Source organism: Helianthus annuus, chromosome 15 (assembly GCF_002127325.2).
Source record: "Helianthus annuus cultivar XRQ/B chromosome 15, HanXRQr2.0-SUNRISE, whole genome shotgun sequence".
NCBI lineage: Eukaryota > Viridiplantae > Streptophyta > Magnoliopsida > Asterales > Asteraceae > Helianthus > Helianthus annuus.
This window is the reverse complement of record NC_035447.2, coordinates 80,503,975-80,523,376: the sequence shown is the minus strand read 5'-3', so window position 1 is coordinate 80,523,376 and position 19,402 is coordinate 80,503,975. Positions and strand designations below refer to the sequence as shown.

At 37.7% G+C, this 19,402-nt stretch overlaps 1 protein-coding gene across 2 annotated transcripts; it reads left to right on the top strand.

The window, feature by feature from the left end:
• Nucleotides 1-4,293: 4,293 nt before the first annotated feature.
• Nucleotides 4,294-18,442, top strand: LOC110912039 (NEP1-interacting protein 1). Of its 2 annotated transcripts, none has more exons than XM_035983960.1 (5): nucleotides 4,294-4,642; nucleotides 5,260-5,438; nucleotides 5,897-5,980; nucleotides 6,054-6,221; nucleotides 18,264-18,442. In XM_035983960.1, exons 1-5 carry the CDS (start codon nucleotides 4,477-4,479, stop codon nucleotides 18,336-18,338), a joined length of 672 nt encoding a protein of 223 aa, XP_035839853.1. In that variant the 5' UTR covers nucleotides 4,294-4,476; the 3' UTR covers nucleotides 18,339-18,442. The 2 variants fall into 2 exon arrangements, with proteins under 2 accessions (XP_035839853.1, XP_022012401.1); XM_022156709.2 differs by lacking the exon at nucleotides 18,264-18,442 and adding an exon at nucleotides 6,494-6,756 and having other exon boundaries at nucleotides 4,301-4,642.
• Nucleotides 18,443-19,402: the final 960 nt, after the last annotated feature.

The following is a 19,402-nucleotide window of genomic DNA, read 5'->3' as shown; positions in this document are numbered from 1 at the left end:
ATGCTTGATGACATGACGGAACTTAATTGAAAGTTGTGAGTGAGTGATGAGTGATGGATGCCCCTACCCTTTATATGAAATATACACTACTGCATTACTAGCTACATAAATGTTCATGTGTGGGCCGTCCAACTTTAAATATGCAATTTACAAGTGTTAGTAATTTATGGTTGGCCCCAATCCTTATCATTCATATATCAAAATATCTTTCAATATATAAAATACTGACCATTAATTTTCTTGACGTCAGGTATGTTACACGCAGTGTTTAAAAAACCGGTAAATATCGGTCGGTTATATCGGTATTAGCGTTTCCAGATGTAAATCCGGTAGGAAACACCCCGGTAAATAAGTGAAACGGCATAAGGTTTGTACCGGGGTAAAATCTGGTATACAGGTTTGAAACGTAATACCGGTACCGGCCCAAGGTTATTTTAGTTTGGGTTGTTACTTATTTTATTATATATGTTACGTATCTTACGTAATTTTAATATATTATATTCTTAGTAACTAAAAGTTCTTATTTAATATTGTATGAAAAGAAAATAGTTATCCTCTAGTTGATGAGGATAACGATAATAGTGAATTTCATCTTTTATGCAATCATGAACTTGATGTATTAACACTCAAATGGCTTAAAAATATTGTACACTTTCATTTAAAAGAGCTTGTTAGAAAATTGAATGATTTTCAATTATCTTTTGGATTGTTTTTTATTATGGATTAGCTTTTGGATTATCTTTTAGTATGTAATCATGCATTTTTGGATTAACCTTTTGAGTTGATGTTGTAATTTATGAAATTATAGAGTTAACTAGTCAACCCGGTTGAACCACTCGGTATAACATGGTTCAACTGCTTAAACCATTTTTAGCCTAATCTGGTTTAATTTAAAAACCGGGTTTTAAAACATTGGTTACACGTGGATAAAAATATAGTGTTCAAGTGTTTATTATGTATGTATAAACACGTTCTTGCTACAAAATTGGTATTTATATGTATAATTCTTTTCGCTCAACTTACTCTATAATTCCAATTTGATTCTATAATTATAATGATGTATTTCAGTTGATATAACGAATGCTTATATGGGATTAGAAAGGAGATTCGCAATGGCTAAAATTTATCATAATTTTAACAGCATATTTAAAGACGCCGTAAAGATAGAAATTAGTGGTGAAAGTGAAAAAAAAAAAAGGAAAACTTAGTCTCATGTTTTGTTAGCTTATTGATAACCATTTATTTGTTTGTAAAAAAGACACTGTTTAAGGGGTGTTTGTAAAAGAAACTTTTAAACCTATTGATAAACTAATATGTCAAAGTCATTTAAGTAGTGTTTGGGTGAGCTTATTGTATTTTGATAATACAATAAGGGGTAAATTACTTTTTGAATCCCTGTGTTTTATTGGTTTTAACTAGTTGAGTCCAAAAGCAAAAAGTTTAATGACCTGAGTCCCTATAAGCATTTTCTTTAACCATTTGAGTCCATTTTTTAGATTTCTGTTAAGTCTGCTGTTAAGCCCCCCACGTGCAATCCACGTGAGGGGTATTTTCGTCCATTAAGCCTATTAAGTGTTAATTGCTCCTGAATTTATCTGTCCAACCTCAATTAAAACCCTATTTTTACCTCCCAAATGTTACACTCGCTCACAATTCCACTGATAAACTTCAATCCATCTCGTTGATCATCATCTACAATCGAACGAAGAACAATGGTGAATCTTCACGACATCTCAAATTGGAGAAATCAGATGCTAGATCTGAAGGCACCAGTGGGCTAGCCGATCGAGCCATAAGCTGTGGATAAGGGGTGTTGCTTCTTGACAAAGATGATCCTAGAGCCGATGGAGATCCCATCCCCTGAAGATGCCCAAAATGGGAATCAGAAAAGTCAACATTTTCATCAAATGCGTTAGGGCTAGCTAGGGGTGTAAATGATGCGCAACGGCTCGAGAGCTACTCGGGATTGGTAAAAAGTTCGAACGAGTCGAGCTTTAACGAGTCCGAGCCCGAGCTCGAGCCTGAAATATAGGGTTTTAATTGAGGTTGGTGAGATAAATACAGGAGCAATTAACACTTAATAGGCTTAATGGACGAAAATACCCCTCACGTGGATTGCACGTGGGGGACTTAACAGACATCTAAAAAATGGACTCAAATGGTTAAAGAAAATGCTTATAAGGACTCAGATCATTAAACTTTTTTGCTTTTGAACTCAACTAGTTAAAATCCATAAAACACAGAGACTCAAAAAGTAACTTACCCTACAATAAGTTAATAGGTTTGTTTAATAAAACCCATTGTTTATTACATTGATTGTCTCATTTTATATTTGTTCCATTAGGATGAAAATGGGAAAAGATATGAGGTCAAAAACAATAAAAACAACCTCATTATAATAAGAATGGACAAAAATAAATAAAAAATAAACAACCCTCTTACAAGAAAAGAAAAAAAAAATACACCATATCATTATACACGCTCTCGTCTATTTTATTTGAATCGCTACACTCTTCCTCCAATCTCATTGTCTTCAACAAAACCCATCATTCTAGTCATGATCTCGACCCTCTTAACACTCTCACCGTTATCGACCATATGTCACTACACACTCATGGCTATTCATTTTCGCCAGGACCTCTCATGGCTTCAAGGTTTGTTCACCCATCTCCTATGTATGACAAATCTCCACATTAATTCCCACAACACTTTTATTTCAAACACATCATCTTACTTAACTACATTTTAAACACAACTTCTCATACATTGATAGTGCATGAAACATGAAGCATACTCGGCTAACATAGTCGGTTATTTAAAAATATAAAAAGGAGTAAATTACAAAGTTCGTCCTTTATGTATGTCTAAAATATCAAAGTATGTCCTTTATCTTTAATAACCTCAGAAAACATACTTAATGTTTGAAAAACCATTCAGGTTATGTCCTTTACCCTAAACCTAGTTTGTTTTCCCAGTTAAGTCAGGTCATGTGAGAAGCACATGAGGGCATTAATGTCATTCTACCATCATCCTCTCTCTCTCTCTCCCACACTCTGTCTCTCTCTCTAGAACACACACACTCTCTCTTCTCTCTCTCTAATTATACATATATAGAGACATAATTTTTCTCTCTCTATCACATTTCTATCTCTCTCTAACTCCCCTACCACCACCACCACCTGCTCCCACCGTCTCCCACCACAACCGCCGTCACCACCATCCACCTGCCACCAACAACACCACCACCCCATCAGCAACCACCATCTTGAAGCATCGACATCGTTTCCATGGACACAGAGTTCCTCGGCGTCGTCAACCGCCCTAACCACCACCACTTCCCCCACCACCGCGCGACCAGCACGCTTCCGATTCATATCAGCACGCAACCAGAACTCGGAAACCCTAACCACTGTGACCAGCACACGATTTGTTCAGTGATTTGTTCAGTGAAATTTTCGGAGATCTGTTCAGTGATTGAAACCCTAACCGCTGTGACCAGCCTGAGATCTAGATCTGTAAGTGAAGACTTGAAATTTTCGGAACTTATGATGAAGCCCTAGATCTGTAATTGATGTTTGAGATCTATAATTGAAGCCTGAGATTTGTAATTGCATTTGATTTTGGAAAGAGAAAGGTAAGAGGTCGATTTAAAACTGGTTGAGGTTTGTATTGTTGTTGCTTGGATTTATGTCCGGCGGGTGGTTATGGGTGATGATGACTAGAGATTGCCGGAGGTTGCAGGCTCGGTGGTGGTGGTTCTGATGGTTTGTTTTTGCTTGAGTTTATTTCCGGCAGGCGCGGGTGGTGATGGCCGGAGGTTGCCATAGATTGCAGGTGAAATGGTGGTGTCTAGGGGGTGGCCGTGGACGGTGGTTGGGGTGGGAATGGTGGTGAGAGTAAAGGGAGTGGTGGTGGAGGTGGCTAAGTGAGTTGTCTGTGTAATTGTGTATCTGTAATAAATTGTTTTATTTATTGGTTTTATGATTATTTATTATAATATTTAGGATAAAATGACTAAAATACCCTTATGTGGGATTGACTTAGTCAACTTTAACCATGAAAACTAATTGTGTTATGACTAAAGGACATAACCTGAATGGTTTTTCAAACATTAAGTATATTTTCTGAGGTTATTAAAGATAAAAGACATACTTTGATATTTTAGACATACATAAAGGACGAACTTTGAAATTTACTCTATAAAAAAGAAAAGAATTAAAAAAGGTTATTGATATATTGACTAAAGCACTCAAGTATTTATTATTTTTTTCTTAGCAAGAAAGAATTAGTTTGTGTGTGTCAGGTTACTAAATGTCCCTTTGACCCCACAAGCCAACAAGAGATTTAGAAACCCATAATTCATAAATGCTTCTTGCTCATCTACCTTTGATTTCATCTTTTCATATATTTTGCTCTTTCACTAAATGCAATTCAAACAAAAATCAGAAAAAAAAGTTAAAAAAATAATAAACAAAAATGGAGGTATACACTTATGCATCCCATTTTGCACCATCATTTTCACATATTTCATGTTTTTCAGTCAGAAATGTTTTGTTTAAAGTGAAAGATTTCATTAGTTCTGCTGTTTCCATGGTTCTTGGGAATGTTTTCTCTGCAATTCTCACCTTCTTCTTTGCATTAGGTATGTGCTCTATAATTTGTTTCATAGATTTTTTGTTTTGTGTTTTGTGTTTGAATCTGATAGGTACAACTTGTTGAGTGTAAATCTTTAATGGTTTTTTGATGTGGGTTTTCTGTGATTTGAACTCTATGTTTGATGATCTTAGTTTGTAGTTGGACATTTTGTTGCTGATCAAGAATATAAGATTATATGTTTTTTTTTTATTTTTTTATTTAAGGTAGGAAATCTATGAATGTTGATGGGTAAAAAAGGGTCAGGCTATACACACCACCGGCAAGTTATACTGGACGTATAACATTTTTGCCATATGGGCCGTATAACTTTACTAAAACTGAGTGATGTCAGAAGTTATACGACCTGTGTAATGTGACAGGTCTGTGATCTACGAAAGTTATACGACCCGTATAATGTGACAGGTCTGTGATCTGCGAAAGTTATACGGGTGGTACAACTTTTACGCCTGTATGATGTGACATGCATGCTGGTGTGCAGATTGGGTGCGGTGTACCTATAGCATTAACCTATATTAAGGATATGCATGTTATAACTTTGATTTCCACCGTTTTTGCTGAAAGTTCAATCTAATGAGAATGATGATGATGTTTTATGTAATGCAGTAGGGACTTTACTAGGAGCAATGACAGGGGCTTTAATAGGGCAAGAGACAGAAAGTGGTTTTGTTAGAGGGGCTGCAATTGGAGCCATTTCGGGTGCGGTTTTTTCGATAGAAGTCTTTGAATCTTCCCTTATTTTGTGGAAATCTGAAGAATCCAGGATCTGTTGTTTTCTTTATTTGGTAAGCAATTCAGTTTTACCCTTTGTAGGCATCGACAACTTTGAGTAAATTGATCTTGCTTCCACTAGTGTCGTGCCATAGCCTCTTTAAGGCCACCTGACAGCGCAATCTGCAATTTACTTACCCCGTTGGTTAGCAGGGTATTGGTTGGGTCCCGTGAGTTTTCCAGTATCGCGTTCCCATGGTTAGAAAAAAAAAAACTATAAGAAGTTGCAAGAAACTAATCATCATGATAAATGCAAATTTCTATGTATATCCTTGCTAAGCCTGGCAAAATGGGTGGGTCGGGTAACGGGTCAAAACATTTTCTGACCAAAATGGGTTCGCGTCAAAACGGGGGGCGTTAACCCTGGCTTTTAAGCAACTTAATATAGAGTATGACTCAAATTCTTCAAGAATTACCAATTCTAAAACATAGAACTAAACACCACTAAAGCTAATGACACTTGTTACACCAGATTGATGTCATTGTAAGCTTGTTAAACGGAAGGCTTGTACGCGAACGGATTGGTCCAGCTATGTTGAGTGCGGTTCAGAGTCAGGTAAATCAGTCAATTAAAATGGTAACAAGAAAGAAAATTTTAAAGGATTCCTGATTTTCTTGTTGGACAATAGATGGGAGCTATTGAAACAAGCTTTGATGAGGTGCATAACATATTTGACATTGGTGGATCTAAAGGCTTGACTGAGTATTCTGTGGAAAAAATACCTAAAATCGCCATTACTTGCGATAATGATGTTGATGAATCTGGAGAACGCGTTTCTTGTTCCGTGTGCCTTCAGGTAATATAGTTATTTTTTCGTTTTTATCATGATATTTTCTTATTAATATTTTGATTCGGGTTATTTTTTAAACGGGTCAAATTAAAAAAAAACAGGTTGAACAATAAACGAACATCCAATGCACATAAAATCACATATAACACAACTCCTTTTATCTTTTGTATTAGATCCAGTGACAAGTTGATTGATTATTCACTTTTGTGAATTAAAGATTTCCATACAATTTAATACTATAAGACCCCACTTTGAATTTTGATAATTTGGTGTTGTAGGATTTTCAAGTAGGAGAAATAGTGAGGAGTTTGCCACACTGTCATCACATTTTTCACCTACCTTGCATTGATGAATGGCTGGTGAGACATGGGTCTTGTCCATTATGTAGGAGGGATCTTTAATTTTTTTTTTCTTATTGTATATTCCCACTTGAGATTTTCATTTCATCTCAATTTGACTTGTAACGTTTCTTGTATGCGTTCGTCTTATTGCATCAAACAAATAAATCATTAAAAGTTTAATGGTTTTACTCGCTTTTCTATCCGGCTCTTGCTACTAGATACGTATGGTGGACGTGCAGGGGGTGTTTGGGATTGAGTTTGGAAATGACTTATTAAAAAGCCAATAAGTCATTTCCAAAAGCAAAGATTTGGAGCTTTTCCAAATGACAACCTTGGCTGACCCAAAATGGGCAGATTATAGTCACTGAGCCAAACACAGGGGTTGGGGATTTTTTTTTCTTTTTTTTTTTGGGTTGGGGGGGGGGGGGGGTGTTTGATGCTAGAGGCACACCTAGAACTAGAACTATTTTTAGATACATTAATTTCATACAACCAGATATAAACATTTTCGGGTCAACAAGAGCTCAAGTCGGGTCAGATTGATCACAATAAACATACCTTTCTGAATACGATACATTTATGAATATGTACTACAATATTTTTATGTTTTATTTATTTTAAATACAAAGAATGTAATGAATTTTAAACCATTGAGAGAGAGAAGGTATAAAATACATTACGGCTTAACGTACATCACGTACGACAACGTGCGGGATTTTGTTCTATAACATACATGATTAATGTTTTCAATATGCGTGATTATTGTTTTCAACATGCGTGATTTTGGATTTTTGAGTTACAACGTGTGTGATTCTAAATTGAACGTGCGTAAATATCTGTCGTACGTGATGTACATTAAGCCGTAATGTACGTTAATCTTCCTCTCTCTCTCTATCTCTCTCTCTCTCTCTCTCTATATATATATATATATATATATATATAGGGCTTGGCTATATAAGAAACTCTATCTTTTTTAAAAATCTATGCAAACCCATTGTCACCCATTGATTAACTTTCATCTAACTTGATCAATGGCTCTCATAATTTTGGTAACAATTAGATTTAAAAGAAATGTTATAATACACATTAGTCAACTAGAAGGGCATTTTTGGAAGTAAATTCCTTCTCTCTCCACTATCCAATCATATCATCTCTCTTTAATGCACTGATCTTTCTCTCTCTTCATATCCATTTCAAAATCACAATCTCATCTCAACTCTCTTAATTCCCTCTCTCTAAAATCACATATCTCATTTTCTCCTCCCCAAATCAAAACCCTAGCCCCCATGACTTTCCCTTCTCTCTACACAACACTTACAACCTGCAAAGCCTAGAGAGAGAGTGAGAGCCGTGAGAGAGAGTACCAGAGAAATCGAAAGAGAAAGAGAGGTCCAGAGAAATCGAACGAGAGAGAGAAAACTGGTGGGTTTCCAGCCACCCACGACAGCAGCAGCGCTGTGGCGGTGGTGTTGTTGACCGTTATGGTTGGGGCAGGGGAGGCGGTAGATGCACGATGAGTGAGGCACGATGGTGGTTGCAGATCTGGTGGTTGGTGGAAGGTGGTGGTTGGTTCATTCTGGGTTGTTGGTAGTTGATAGCGGAGACAGTGGATGGTTGTAGAAGGTGGTGGAGGGTGGGTGGTTCGTGGCGCCGGAGTTCGGAACGTCGTCGGAGTCAAGATCTAGTAATGGTTAATGTTCTCTCTCTCTCTCCTCTCCTCTGTCTTCAATCAAGATCTAGTAATGGTTAATGTTTATGTATTTTAAATAAATCGAAAACTTTAGGATGAGATTTTGAACGAGATTTTATTGTTGGTTTGATTGCTTGTTTGGGGATTTTGATCTTAAGAATAATTGTTTTTTTGTTGGTTTGGTTGCTGGTTTAGGCTTTTGATCTGAACAGTAAGTGTTTCTTTTTGTTGGGTTGTTTAATTTACAGAAACATACTCATAACATGTGTTAAGCACCTGTTAGAATGATATATAACGTGTGTTGATTTATAGAAATAGATCCATAAAGATATTCAATTGACAAGCTGGATGAATATAGGCGACGTTAATGCGGGGACATTGAATAAGTCAAATCTTTTGGGAAAGAAGTTTTCGTTCGTTTATAACATGTGTTAGTGGTTCATTCTATAACAGAACACCATGATGTAACCTGACATGTGTTCATGTATAACATGTGTTAAGCCCCTATTAGAATGATATATAACGTGGAAAAGAACTCTTCGTTCGTTTATAACATGTGTTTGTTTTGCACAATTTGGAATGTATAGCATGTGTTAAGCCTCTGTTATAATCTTTTTGTAACCTGACATGTATTCATGTATAAGCTAGTGGTTTACAAAACACCATCATGTGTATATACTGATCTAACATGTGTTATAATTTGTCTGTTCGGAACATGAAATTGATTAACATGTGACAAGGGTGAAAACAGTCGACGGGGGCGATGAGTTTAATGGTGAGCTTAGTTAATATCGTAATCTTGTTGTAACCCCACTTGTATACATATGATAACATGTAAGCATCCATTATAACCCGACTTGTATTCATGTATATCAAAAGTGGTTTGCAAAACACCATGATGTGCATATACTGATCGTAACACGTGTACAAGTTAATATGGAACATACAAGTTAATATTGTAACACCGTATACCTGGGATAACATGTGTTAAGCCTCTGATATAATCTTGGTTTAACCCAACATGATGTCATGTATAAGCTAGTGGTTTCTAAAACACCATGATTTGTATATATTATAACAACATAGTATACCTGATATAACGTGTGTTAAGCGTCTATTATAACGTGTGTTAAGACTTCCAGAATGTGTTAAGACCATACCGTTTTAACATCATCTACTAGACAAAACAATAAGAGTCTCAAATTACATGTAGTTGCTTAACATGTGATAAGGTTGAAAATAGTTGACGGAGGCGACGGGTTTAATGGTGAGTTTAGTTAATATCGTAATGTTGTAACCCCACTTGTATACATATGATAACATGTGTTAAGCATCCATTATAATGTTTTTGTAACCCGAGTTGTATTCATGTATATGAAAGTGGTTTTCAAAACACTATGATGTGCATGTACTGATCGTAACACGTGAACAAGTTAATATGGCACATACAAGTTAATATCGTAACACCGTATACCTGGGATAAAATGTGTTAACCCTTTGTTATAATCTTGGTTTAACCTAACATGGTGTCATGTATAAGCTATTGGTTTCCAAAACACCATGATGTGTATATACATACTGTAACATGTGTTAAGCGACTAAAATGTATAACGTGTGTTAAGCATCTATTATAACGTGTGTAAAGACTTCCATAATGGATGAATAAACTCCAATAGTAACTTAATAACAATAGAGTAAACCTGATATAACGTGTGTAAGCATCTATTATAACATGTGTTAGGACTTCCAGAATGGATGCATAAACTTCAATAGTAACTGTAATAGTAGAGGTACAAATACGGGGGGCGCCTCCAACAGAAAATGTGTTAAGTCTAGACCGTTTTAACATCGTGTACTAGAGAAAACAACAAGAGTCTCACATTACATATTACTAGTAAACAAAAATACATAGCACTAACACGTGTTACGTTGTACATGGGTTTCACGTCACATGTAACACATGCATGTCCTGAAGCTCAAACTATAACACGTGTTAGTTGTGTTGTGCTGTAACATAAACATGGTCATGATCCTTAAGCATCTGATCCACGTTTGACGAAACCAACGGTCCCGAGAATTGGATCTTGTTTCCCTTGTATCCATCACCATCCTAATAACAAAAAGATAAGATAACCGTTAAGTCGTTAACTAGACATAACTATTAACTATTATACTTGGTGTTCGTGTTTCAAAACCCATATTCTATAATCGGCTGAAAAGAAAAAAAGTGAAATGGGTAAAATGAAATTGAACGATTCAAACTATTCAAGCATGTAAGGTATAATATGAAACCGGCCATTTATGTACTTGAAATTTAGTATGTAACGTGTAATATGAAACAGGCCATTTACAATTTACATATCATAATCTTAACATAATAAACTTTCCCAACGCATCCAAAAGCATTTATCCATGACTCAAACATCCACACAGTCCCCAAGCTCAAAATTTCAATCATCTAACAATATTACCCTCGCACATTAAAAAAACCCCCAAAATTAATCCAAACAAATTTTAAATCAAAAAACAAACAATTAAACCTTTGTAGTTGATATGAGTTCAACATTCGGATGGAGATCATTCCCCCAAATATAATCTTTGGATGGAGAACATTCGGGTTCAGATTGATACGATCTCAAGAGCTCGTCAACATCGGTGAACTTTGAGCAGTAGTTGATGATGGCAACATTCAGATCTGGTGTTATTTTGAGGATGCTACGGACCCACATGGTTCTTCAAGGAATAAAGTATAGCCATTTGGGTTAAATATATTCAGTTCCACATCTGAATATATGGGTTGGGGGTTGGGGGATGGCAGTGGTGGAGGGGCAGTGGTGGCAATGGTGGGGGTTGTGCAGCGGGGGTCAGCCGACGGTGGTAAAGGTGCAACGGTGGTGGGGGTTGTGCAACAGGGTTGGAGGTGTTTACGGTGGTGCCGGAGGTACAATACTGATGGTGGTGCGGTTGTGATGATGGTGGTGGTGCGGTGGTATGCATGTGAAGATGTTAAAGGAGATATGAGGGACGAGATCTAGAAATTTTGGCTTTTAAAAATGAAATAATCTATAAATGGGGGGTATGGTGATTTGTGAGGTGATGGGCATTAATGCTACTGTCAAATCAAATGGGGAAGAGTTCTTGGGTTGGATGGATAGATGTATAATTACTAATATACCCTTAGAGGCAATTAGCATAATGAGTTGACTTGGATGACGTGGATAAATGTAGGCCACATGTTAAGTTTGGAAAGTTTTCTAAAAATTAAGGGTTTCTTATAGAGCATTGCCCTATATATATATATATATATATATATATATATATATATATATATATATATATATATATAGGATTCTGTTCAAGGAGGAACAACTACCAGTTGCGAGAACTATGAGAACTCTTCCAATCCAATAGAATTTTAACACATCACTTATAATCAATTTAATTCAAAAGAGTATTTTAGTCTTTTTCTCTCAATGTCATATCCACTCTCTCTTATCTCTAAAACACATCACATCACATCCCCTATCTCTTATCCCTTTCCTTTTGTTTATTCATCCAAACCATTAACTTAGTTTACTTTTTATGTTAAGTTGAAAGATATTTGGATGAAACCGGCAAATATAAAACCTTAGGGACAATTTTAGCAATTTACTCCAACTCTTTTTAATTTCTTTTATTTAATTGATTTTGTCACACACACACACACACACACATATATATATATATATACACACACACACACATGCAGTTTTGTAAAAAAAAAATTAATAGTTTTGTCACATAAGTTTTATAAATTTTAATTTAAACCACTAACTCAGTTTGTTGTTTCTGTTAAGGTGAAGGATGTTTTAAATTTTATAAATTAAGACAGAAATTAATATCCAGTTTTTTTTATATAGATCAGTTTTATAAAGAGAAAACGATATATAAAATAAATGTTAAGGTTGTGCAGCACATAACAATCGATTACAACTTTTAGTTATAAAGAGAAAACGATATATAAAATAAATATCAATGGTGTGCAGCACATAATGTTAGGATCTGAGTTTCTTGAGATTGTGTTGTTTAACAGAAATGTAAGATGAAACAGAGAATGATGTGCAGCAGAAATGGAAATAAACTTTATAACACAATCAAAGAAGAACAGTTTTCAGCAAACATGATTTCATTAGTCGAAAGATTGTATCAATTACAAAGATCAACTATGCATACATGCATCACTAAACTCCCCCTCAGCCTGAGCTCACTAGCTTGTTCGTATAAGATGGCTTGTTGCAAAAGAGCTAATATAACAGTACAGGTACTGTTCTATTTATAGAACAAACCTAACTACTGAGCATCTAAGCTGACATCACCTAGACAGTGACATCGAACAACCTAACAACCTCTAAACATTGATCATACAATAAACACTGATGCAGCTTCCCACTGTTGTTGCCTAAGCACTGATATTGGAGATCAGTGCTTTCTTCACAGGGTGATCAGTCCTTGAGTCAGCAGTGCTTTGGTCTTCATCAGTACTTGAGAGACAGCAGTTGTTAGGGCGTCAGTCTTTATACCTCAGCAGTTCTTTGATGAACAGTTGTTGTGAAGATCAGCACTTAGAGTCATCAGCTGATAGATAACCACTGTCATTGGAGAAAGTCTAGGACATGCAATGCTTATTGTGATCAACTGTTGAGAACCAATTTTGGCTTTTCATATCATCTGTTCTTCTGGGCTTGATTACTTCAGCCAACAATCTCCCCCTAGAACAGATGATGCCAAAACACTTCCTTATTCGTGATCTTTATTCTCTCATAAGATTTTCCCTAACTTTCCCTTTGAATTGCAGCTCAAAGTTGAGGGAATCTTCATCATCTCCATCCCTACAGAGTTGAAGGTCTAAAAGATTTAGGAGGTCATCTGCATCCAGACCTAATGCATCCTCCCTTGAAATGTGTTCAACTGTTCCATTGGACTTGAGCAAAGTCAATACATGGCTCTTTTTATCAGACTTCCACTTTAGTATTTTTTAGTTCAATGGATTTCTGGGGATGGACTTTATTTGATAAGAGTTTGGTGATGGAGGCCTGCTCATTAATCTTTTGGCTGTTTCTTGTTGCTTTGAAGCAGGATCCTCTCCAATCATTTGCTTGATGGCCTCTTTCATAATTTCAGCTTCTCTCTGTGCATCTTCCTCATCTATCTTATTTTGCCTTTTTCTTTGATTTAAGGCAATGGTGGATAAGTCAGATGATGTGAACAGTGTTTTTAGAGAGAGGGTCTGCTACTTTGGCTCATCAGTGGCTTTGTCTTTGTATGCTGGTTTCTTTGGTGTTGTAGGATCTGTCTCTCTTAGTTTTTCCAGCTTATCATAGACCATATCAGTATACTGCCTGGACCATTTTGAGATGGTCTTTGCTGAACCATACTTGGCTGCAACCAACTCAGCTTTCTTCCTCTTGTATTCTAAGGTGAGTTCTGCAATGGTCTTCTTATACTTGTTCCAGAATGGTGCAGACCTCTTCATCTGAGGATCATTCTTTACTCTTTCAATTCTGTTGATTTCTGCTTTGAGAGCTATGAGTGGTCAGTCTTTAAATTATTCAACTTTGGCAGGATAAAATTTATCTCCCATAATAAGCTCTAAGAGATCTTTCCTCAGCTTCTTTTGCAGATCAACATTTGGTGGTAAGTTTGACATCTCTTTGCTTAAGTCTCTTGCATAGTCTTCCAATTTCTTGACTTTACTAAGCCCCTGCTGCATTCGACTTGAGATGTTCTTATCACCTTGCCCTAACCCTTCATACTTAGCAGCATATTCAGCTTGCCTGACTTTGAGTTTCAGATACTCTTCCATGTTCTTTTGAGGTCTGAAACCATGAAGGGATGGGAACTTTCTTTTAGTTGGATCATCCTCTGTATAGAATTGCCTCATTTCATCTTTCACCGCATGCAACTCCAGAGGATAATTTACTACCAATGGGATGGTTATTGAAGGATCATGACCTTCAAGTGTTTGTGGGTCAACCAGTGGATTTGATGTTGGTGATGGTGGAGGATTGAATGGTTCAGGGTTGGTTTGAATGAAAGGTGAAGATGATATAGGAGTAGGTGCAAGGATATCATCATCATTCACCTAAAACTTTCTTTTTATAGTGTAAACATTTTTAGGAGAAGGGGTTTTTGTTGGAGATTTGGAAATAGGAATGAGTATAGCTTGGGAAGGGAATTGGAAAGTGGTGGATGATTGACTAACAACTGTTGAAACAACAGGTGTTTCAACCGCTATAGTCATAACAACTGTTGAAGTGTCAACATTTGTTGCAGTGTTGGATGGTATTGGTGAGGATGGTTTTGATGAGGATGGTTTTGGTGAGGATGGTTTTGTTTTCTGCTTTTTGGCAGGTTGTTTTTGTGGTGGTGGTGTTGGTTTGAGTGTAGCAGTGGATGGTCTTTTAGTGCCAGCAGTGGTTTGTTTTTCAGGTGTTTGTTTTTATGGTTTTGGTTTTGAAAATGTGGCAAGTGGTGGTTTATTGTGTTTGAAAGATTTCTTCCTGTTGGAGGTACCAAGATCCTTTGTTTTGATTTCCCAATCCCACATTGCCTTTTCTTCCTTTCTCCACTCCCTTTCCCTTATTTCATTTTGATTTTTAACAGTCTTTGTGTTTGCTTCCACTTCATCTGCTTGAATGTTTAGGGTTTCATCAATTCCCTTTTTCTTTTCTTTGGCAGATGTTTATCAGTGGTTGCAGAAGACTTCTTCTCAGTATCTAGCTTTTGATTTGGCTTTTGCCTTGGAGTAGGTCTGCCAAACTTTTTCATGTCATGTTTCTCCCCCTTTTTGGCATCATCTTGATCATCATCATCTTTGTAGATAGGTGCAGGGGTAGTGCCAGTCATTGTTGCTTCTGATCAGTGCCATCTGATGATTATGTTGAGTTTCTGCAATTCCCTTTGAGCAGTAATGATTGGTTGAACAACATTCCATAGCTCTTGGGAGTATTGTTGTGGAGTGGGTTAACTTTTGGAAGCTTGAACCAAAAATTGAATGGATTCATTCATCTGAGCAACAGTGGTTTCCATGGTTGAGAGCCTCTTCGTCAAATATTGGTATTTTAAACCATCACCCAAATGAATGGGATTATCTGATTTCCTACCAGTGGTAGTTGTATTAGCAGTTGAACCAGGAAGAGTCTACAATGGTTCATCCACTTATGCCCCTTTTTCTTGGTACTGGGGACTTCCCTCTGCAGTGGTTACCTTGGAAATCACACCAGTGGTTAACTTGAACACACCAGTGGATACCTTGATAGCATCAGCAGTGGTTGCCTTCAAGGGAGTCTTACTTATGAAACTACTGTCCAGATGTAGATCAGTGGATCCAACAGCTGTAGTAGCTGCTCCACTTGAACTACCAACAGGAATTTCATGAAATTCCAGTGGTGTAACCTCCTCAGCTGTTTGTGGAATACCCAATTGAGGTGATTCAGACGCAGCCATTGTTGAGGTTGTACTCTCTTTAATGTGTGATTGAGAGGGGCGGTTTTGGGTCTGAAGCTCAATGGCATCAAAAAGAGGTTGAATAGATGGTGGAAGTTGAGATGAAGGGATAGGTGTTGAAAGAGAATTTGCCCAGGGAGAAGGGTTGTTAAACATATTCTCAAGTGAGGATAATACTTCATGATGTGGTGTCCCTGTGCTTACAACCTGTTCCTTTTTGTGAGGAAGTAGGAGAAGTTGAGGCTTTGGGTGGAGATCTTTCCAGATATTGTGAGGAAGTAGCAACAGTGGTTGTTGGTGACTTTTGTGTTGTCACTGGGTTAACTTCTGGGATTTAATCTTCCAAAAGACCCTTTTAAGTGGGTTTGGTGGGCTTTTTGGATGTTTCTTTGTCTTTTTGGGAATTGTTGGTGGGGGTTGCACAATAGTGGTTGTGCTGCTGTGTTCACCAAGAGCAGTAGGCTCAGCAGTTGGAGTTTGAGGAGCAGATGTGGACTCATCCAAAGTTTGCTCAGACTCCCCTGCTTATGTTTTGGAAGGTTTTGACTCAGACAATCTAGTAAAAGTTTCAGCAGACAGGCTGTTTATTTGAAAAGGTGCACCTTGTACAAGTACTTGTGCATTTTCCTCGGCCCACTCCCTTTACACACATAACCCATGAGGAGAGTGTATACTCCTCATTATTTGAAAATCACACAACACACATCAAAACCCTACTCTCTCTTTCTCTCCTCTCGAAGCCGACGGCAAACATCCCCTCTTCCTCGAAGCTTTCTTGCTCGGATCGATCCTATTCTTCTCTCAACCGGTTAGTGTTTGTAATTATCGGTTGTGTGTTAAATGATGTTATGATCTATATGTATTACATGGTGATTTAGGGATGGTATGTGTTTGATTGTAATGTAAATTGATGAGGTATGGTGTTCATGAAAAATCGGTTCACATGTGTAGTATATTTAGATCATTATAGAGTTGATAATCGTATGATGTTAAAGAACCGAATGTATGATTGTCGGCTGTGATGTGTTCGTATTCGGATGATCGGTTGTGATTAGACTTGTTAGGATGCATGCTAAAAATCAATAGCATGAGCCGTGTTAATGAGGGTAAATGATTATGGTTGTTGATTATGTTTTGACTATCATTAGAGTTCATAGGGATGTGATGATAAAACCCCTATTTGATCGATTATTGCATGTTTAGAAACTGATAGTAATGGTTTGATTGAATGGATGGGAATTAGGAAACTGTTAGAAGGATTGTAACCGATTGCATGATTCTAGGGATTTGATAACCAATCGCACAAGACTCCCTTGATCGCACAAGATCAGATCATACAAGATCTGATCTGATCGCACAAGGCTGTCGCACAAGATGGGCTGGAGTACAACTGGTTAGAACACAGTGTACAACATAGCATATGCATGATCGCACAAGACCTTGTGGATCGCACAAGACAGTGTCGATCGCACAAGGCTTGGGCCACACACGAACGCCTGGACTGTTGGGCCTTAAAGCCCAAACCCAGTCGCACAACTTAACTGGATCGCACAAGTTCATCCGGACCGCACAAGATCAGTGTTTGTTATTAATTGGGCTGTGTATGCTGTTGGGCTTCTTAATTGTTGGGTCGGGTATATGTTGGATCGCACAACATGTTGTGGATGGCACAAGGTTGTGCTGAACGCACAACATGTTGGGCCGGGTAATTATTGGGCTTCAAAGGGTGAGTCGCACAAGTAGGATATGATATGTACTTGACTGTTAACGTGTTGCCATGATCATTACGTGTTCTTGATTTGCTAGTTCTGTGTAAACTTATGTGCACTACTTGAACCTAGACCTGACTTGTATGGTAACCATGTTAGGACGTGGTTGACCACATATAGCTCAAGTGACCATTTTGTTTATCTGCCGAGCAAACCGAGGTGAGTTCACACTTTCTACAAGGCATGAGACTCCCGGTGGTTAGGGAATGGGTAAAGAGATTAAACAGAACCTGCATATTCTCCTTGGGTAGAATATGTACCTCCGCTCCTCCATAGGAAGGACGACAACATTGAACCTGTGTGATCTCCTTGGGTAGATTACGTACCTCCGCTCCTCCATAGGAAGGACGACAACATTAACTTACTAGACAAAACTCTATCATGAAGTCCCTCATTTTTATATCGACTTAATCATCAGGCCAATGGCGAGCGGGTCATTAGTTAATAGCGCTATTAGGGTTGACAAGCCTCACACCGTGCCGGTAGGACGGGCGTGTACTAATGGATCTGGGCACTTAGTCAATGATGATAGACATTGACGTAGGGCACAACTTATTGTTCGTCAGTTGTCGATATGGAAACGGTCTAGTGGTTTACATGGGGAAGCCCCCACTGATTTTTGGATATGGTTTGGGAAACAAGGATACTAGCTAACTCGTGGTTTACGAAGCAACTTATGGTTTTCGAAACAAACATTAAAACTAAACAACCAACTGTGAACTCGCTCAACTTTGTTGTTGACTTGTTGTTACATGCCTTGCAGGTCGTTAGGTGCTTATGGAGCTTGCACGGGGAGGCGTGGCCGTTGTGGGACATGGACAGTTGTGTGCCATGTTAAACATTTGAAACATTTAAACTTATGAACTTATTACTTATGTTTGGGTTTTACCTTATATGCTTCCGTTGTTAACTTAAAGTTGGTTACTTTCTTTTAGACACCAATTATATTGTGGCTGGTTTTATTTATTTAATTACGTTGTTCAATATGATTGGTGGCTTGATCCTGGTCAGTCACGCCTCCATGCGGTGATACTCCGCTTGTGGATTTTGGGGGTGTGACATAGTCAATGCCCTCTTCCTGTCTAAAGCCTTGAACCACAAGCCTAGCTTTATTTTTTACAACAATGCCCCTTTCATCAGTTTTATTTTTGAAGACCCACTTTGTGCCAATAGGACTCACACCCTCTGGCAGTGGTACAAGTTCTCATACTTGTTGTCTTTTAAACTGTTGGAGCTCTTCTTGCATAGCTTCTACCCAACTGTTGTCTTTAGGTGCCTCTTGGTACTTGACTAGTTGATGGAGTGATAGAAAGCCAGCAAAAAGACAAATGTTTTGGGATTGACTTCTAGTGAGAACCCCTTCATTGATGTTGCCAATGATTTGATCTGGTGGATGAGACTTCAGGAAGATTAGATCTCCCTTGTATGGAATAATGGCATTAGAGGGTGAAGGCTGCAGATGGGAATCATTTGAGCTAACATCTGTTGGTGACTTTGATGATCCAACATATGTTTGAAATGGAGGTGGAGGGATAGGAGGAATGGGTGTGGCACAATGTTGATTTTTATCCACTGTTGGCAGATTTTTATCAACAGTGGTTGTGGATAATGTGGTGGCAGAGGTTGAAGGGCTACTTTGATCAACAACTGTTGATGCAGCAGTGGTTGAGCTTTGACAGCTGTTTTGAACATCTGATGATCTGGTGGTGGATGTGAATTTGTGTTGTGGAATTACAACTTCATATCCATTGTCTTGTGATGGAGATTGTGGTGTACCTGCAGGGTTAGTCTTGACAGACACATCTTCAAAAGTAAATTTATCAAGATCAAACAATTCAGCAGGGTTTGCTGGGATTTTCAGTGATGAAAGTTCATTGAACTTTACATTCAAAGTCTCTTCCA

What these genes read in the sequence shown, in the direction of transcription:
- LOC110912039 (XM_022156709.2), top strand. Translation starts at nt 4,477, where the DNA reads ATGGAGGTATACACTTATGCATCCCATTTTGCACCATCATTTTCACAT. An exon ending in TCTGTTGTTTTCTTTATTTG is followed by an intron (nt 5,439 to 5,896) that starts GTAAGCAATTCA and finishes TTGTTACACCAG; the next exon opens with ATTGATGTCATTGTAAGCTT. An exon ending in TGAGTGCGGTTCAGAGTCAG is followed by an intron (nt 5,981 to 6,053) that starts GTAAATCAGTCA and finishes GTTGGACAATAG; the next exon opens with ATGGGAGCTATTGAAACAAG.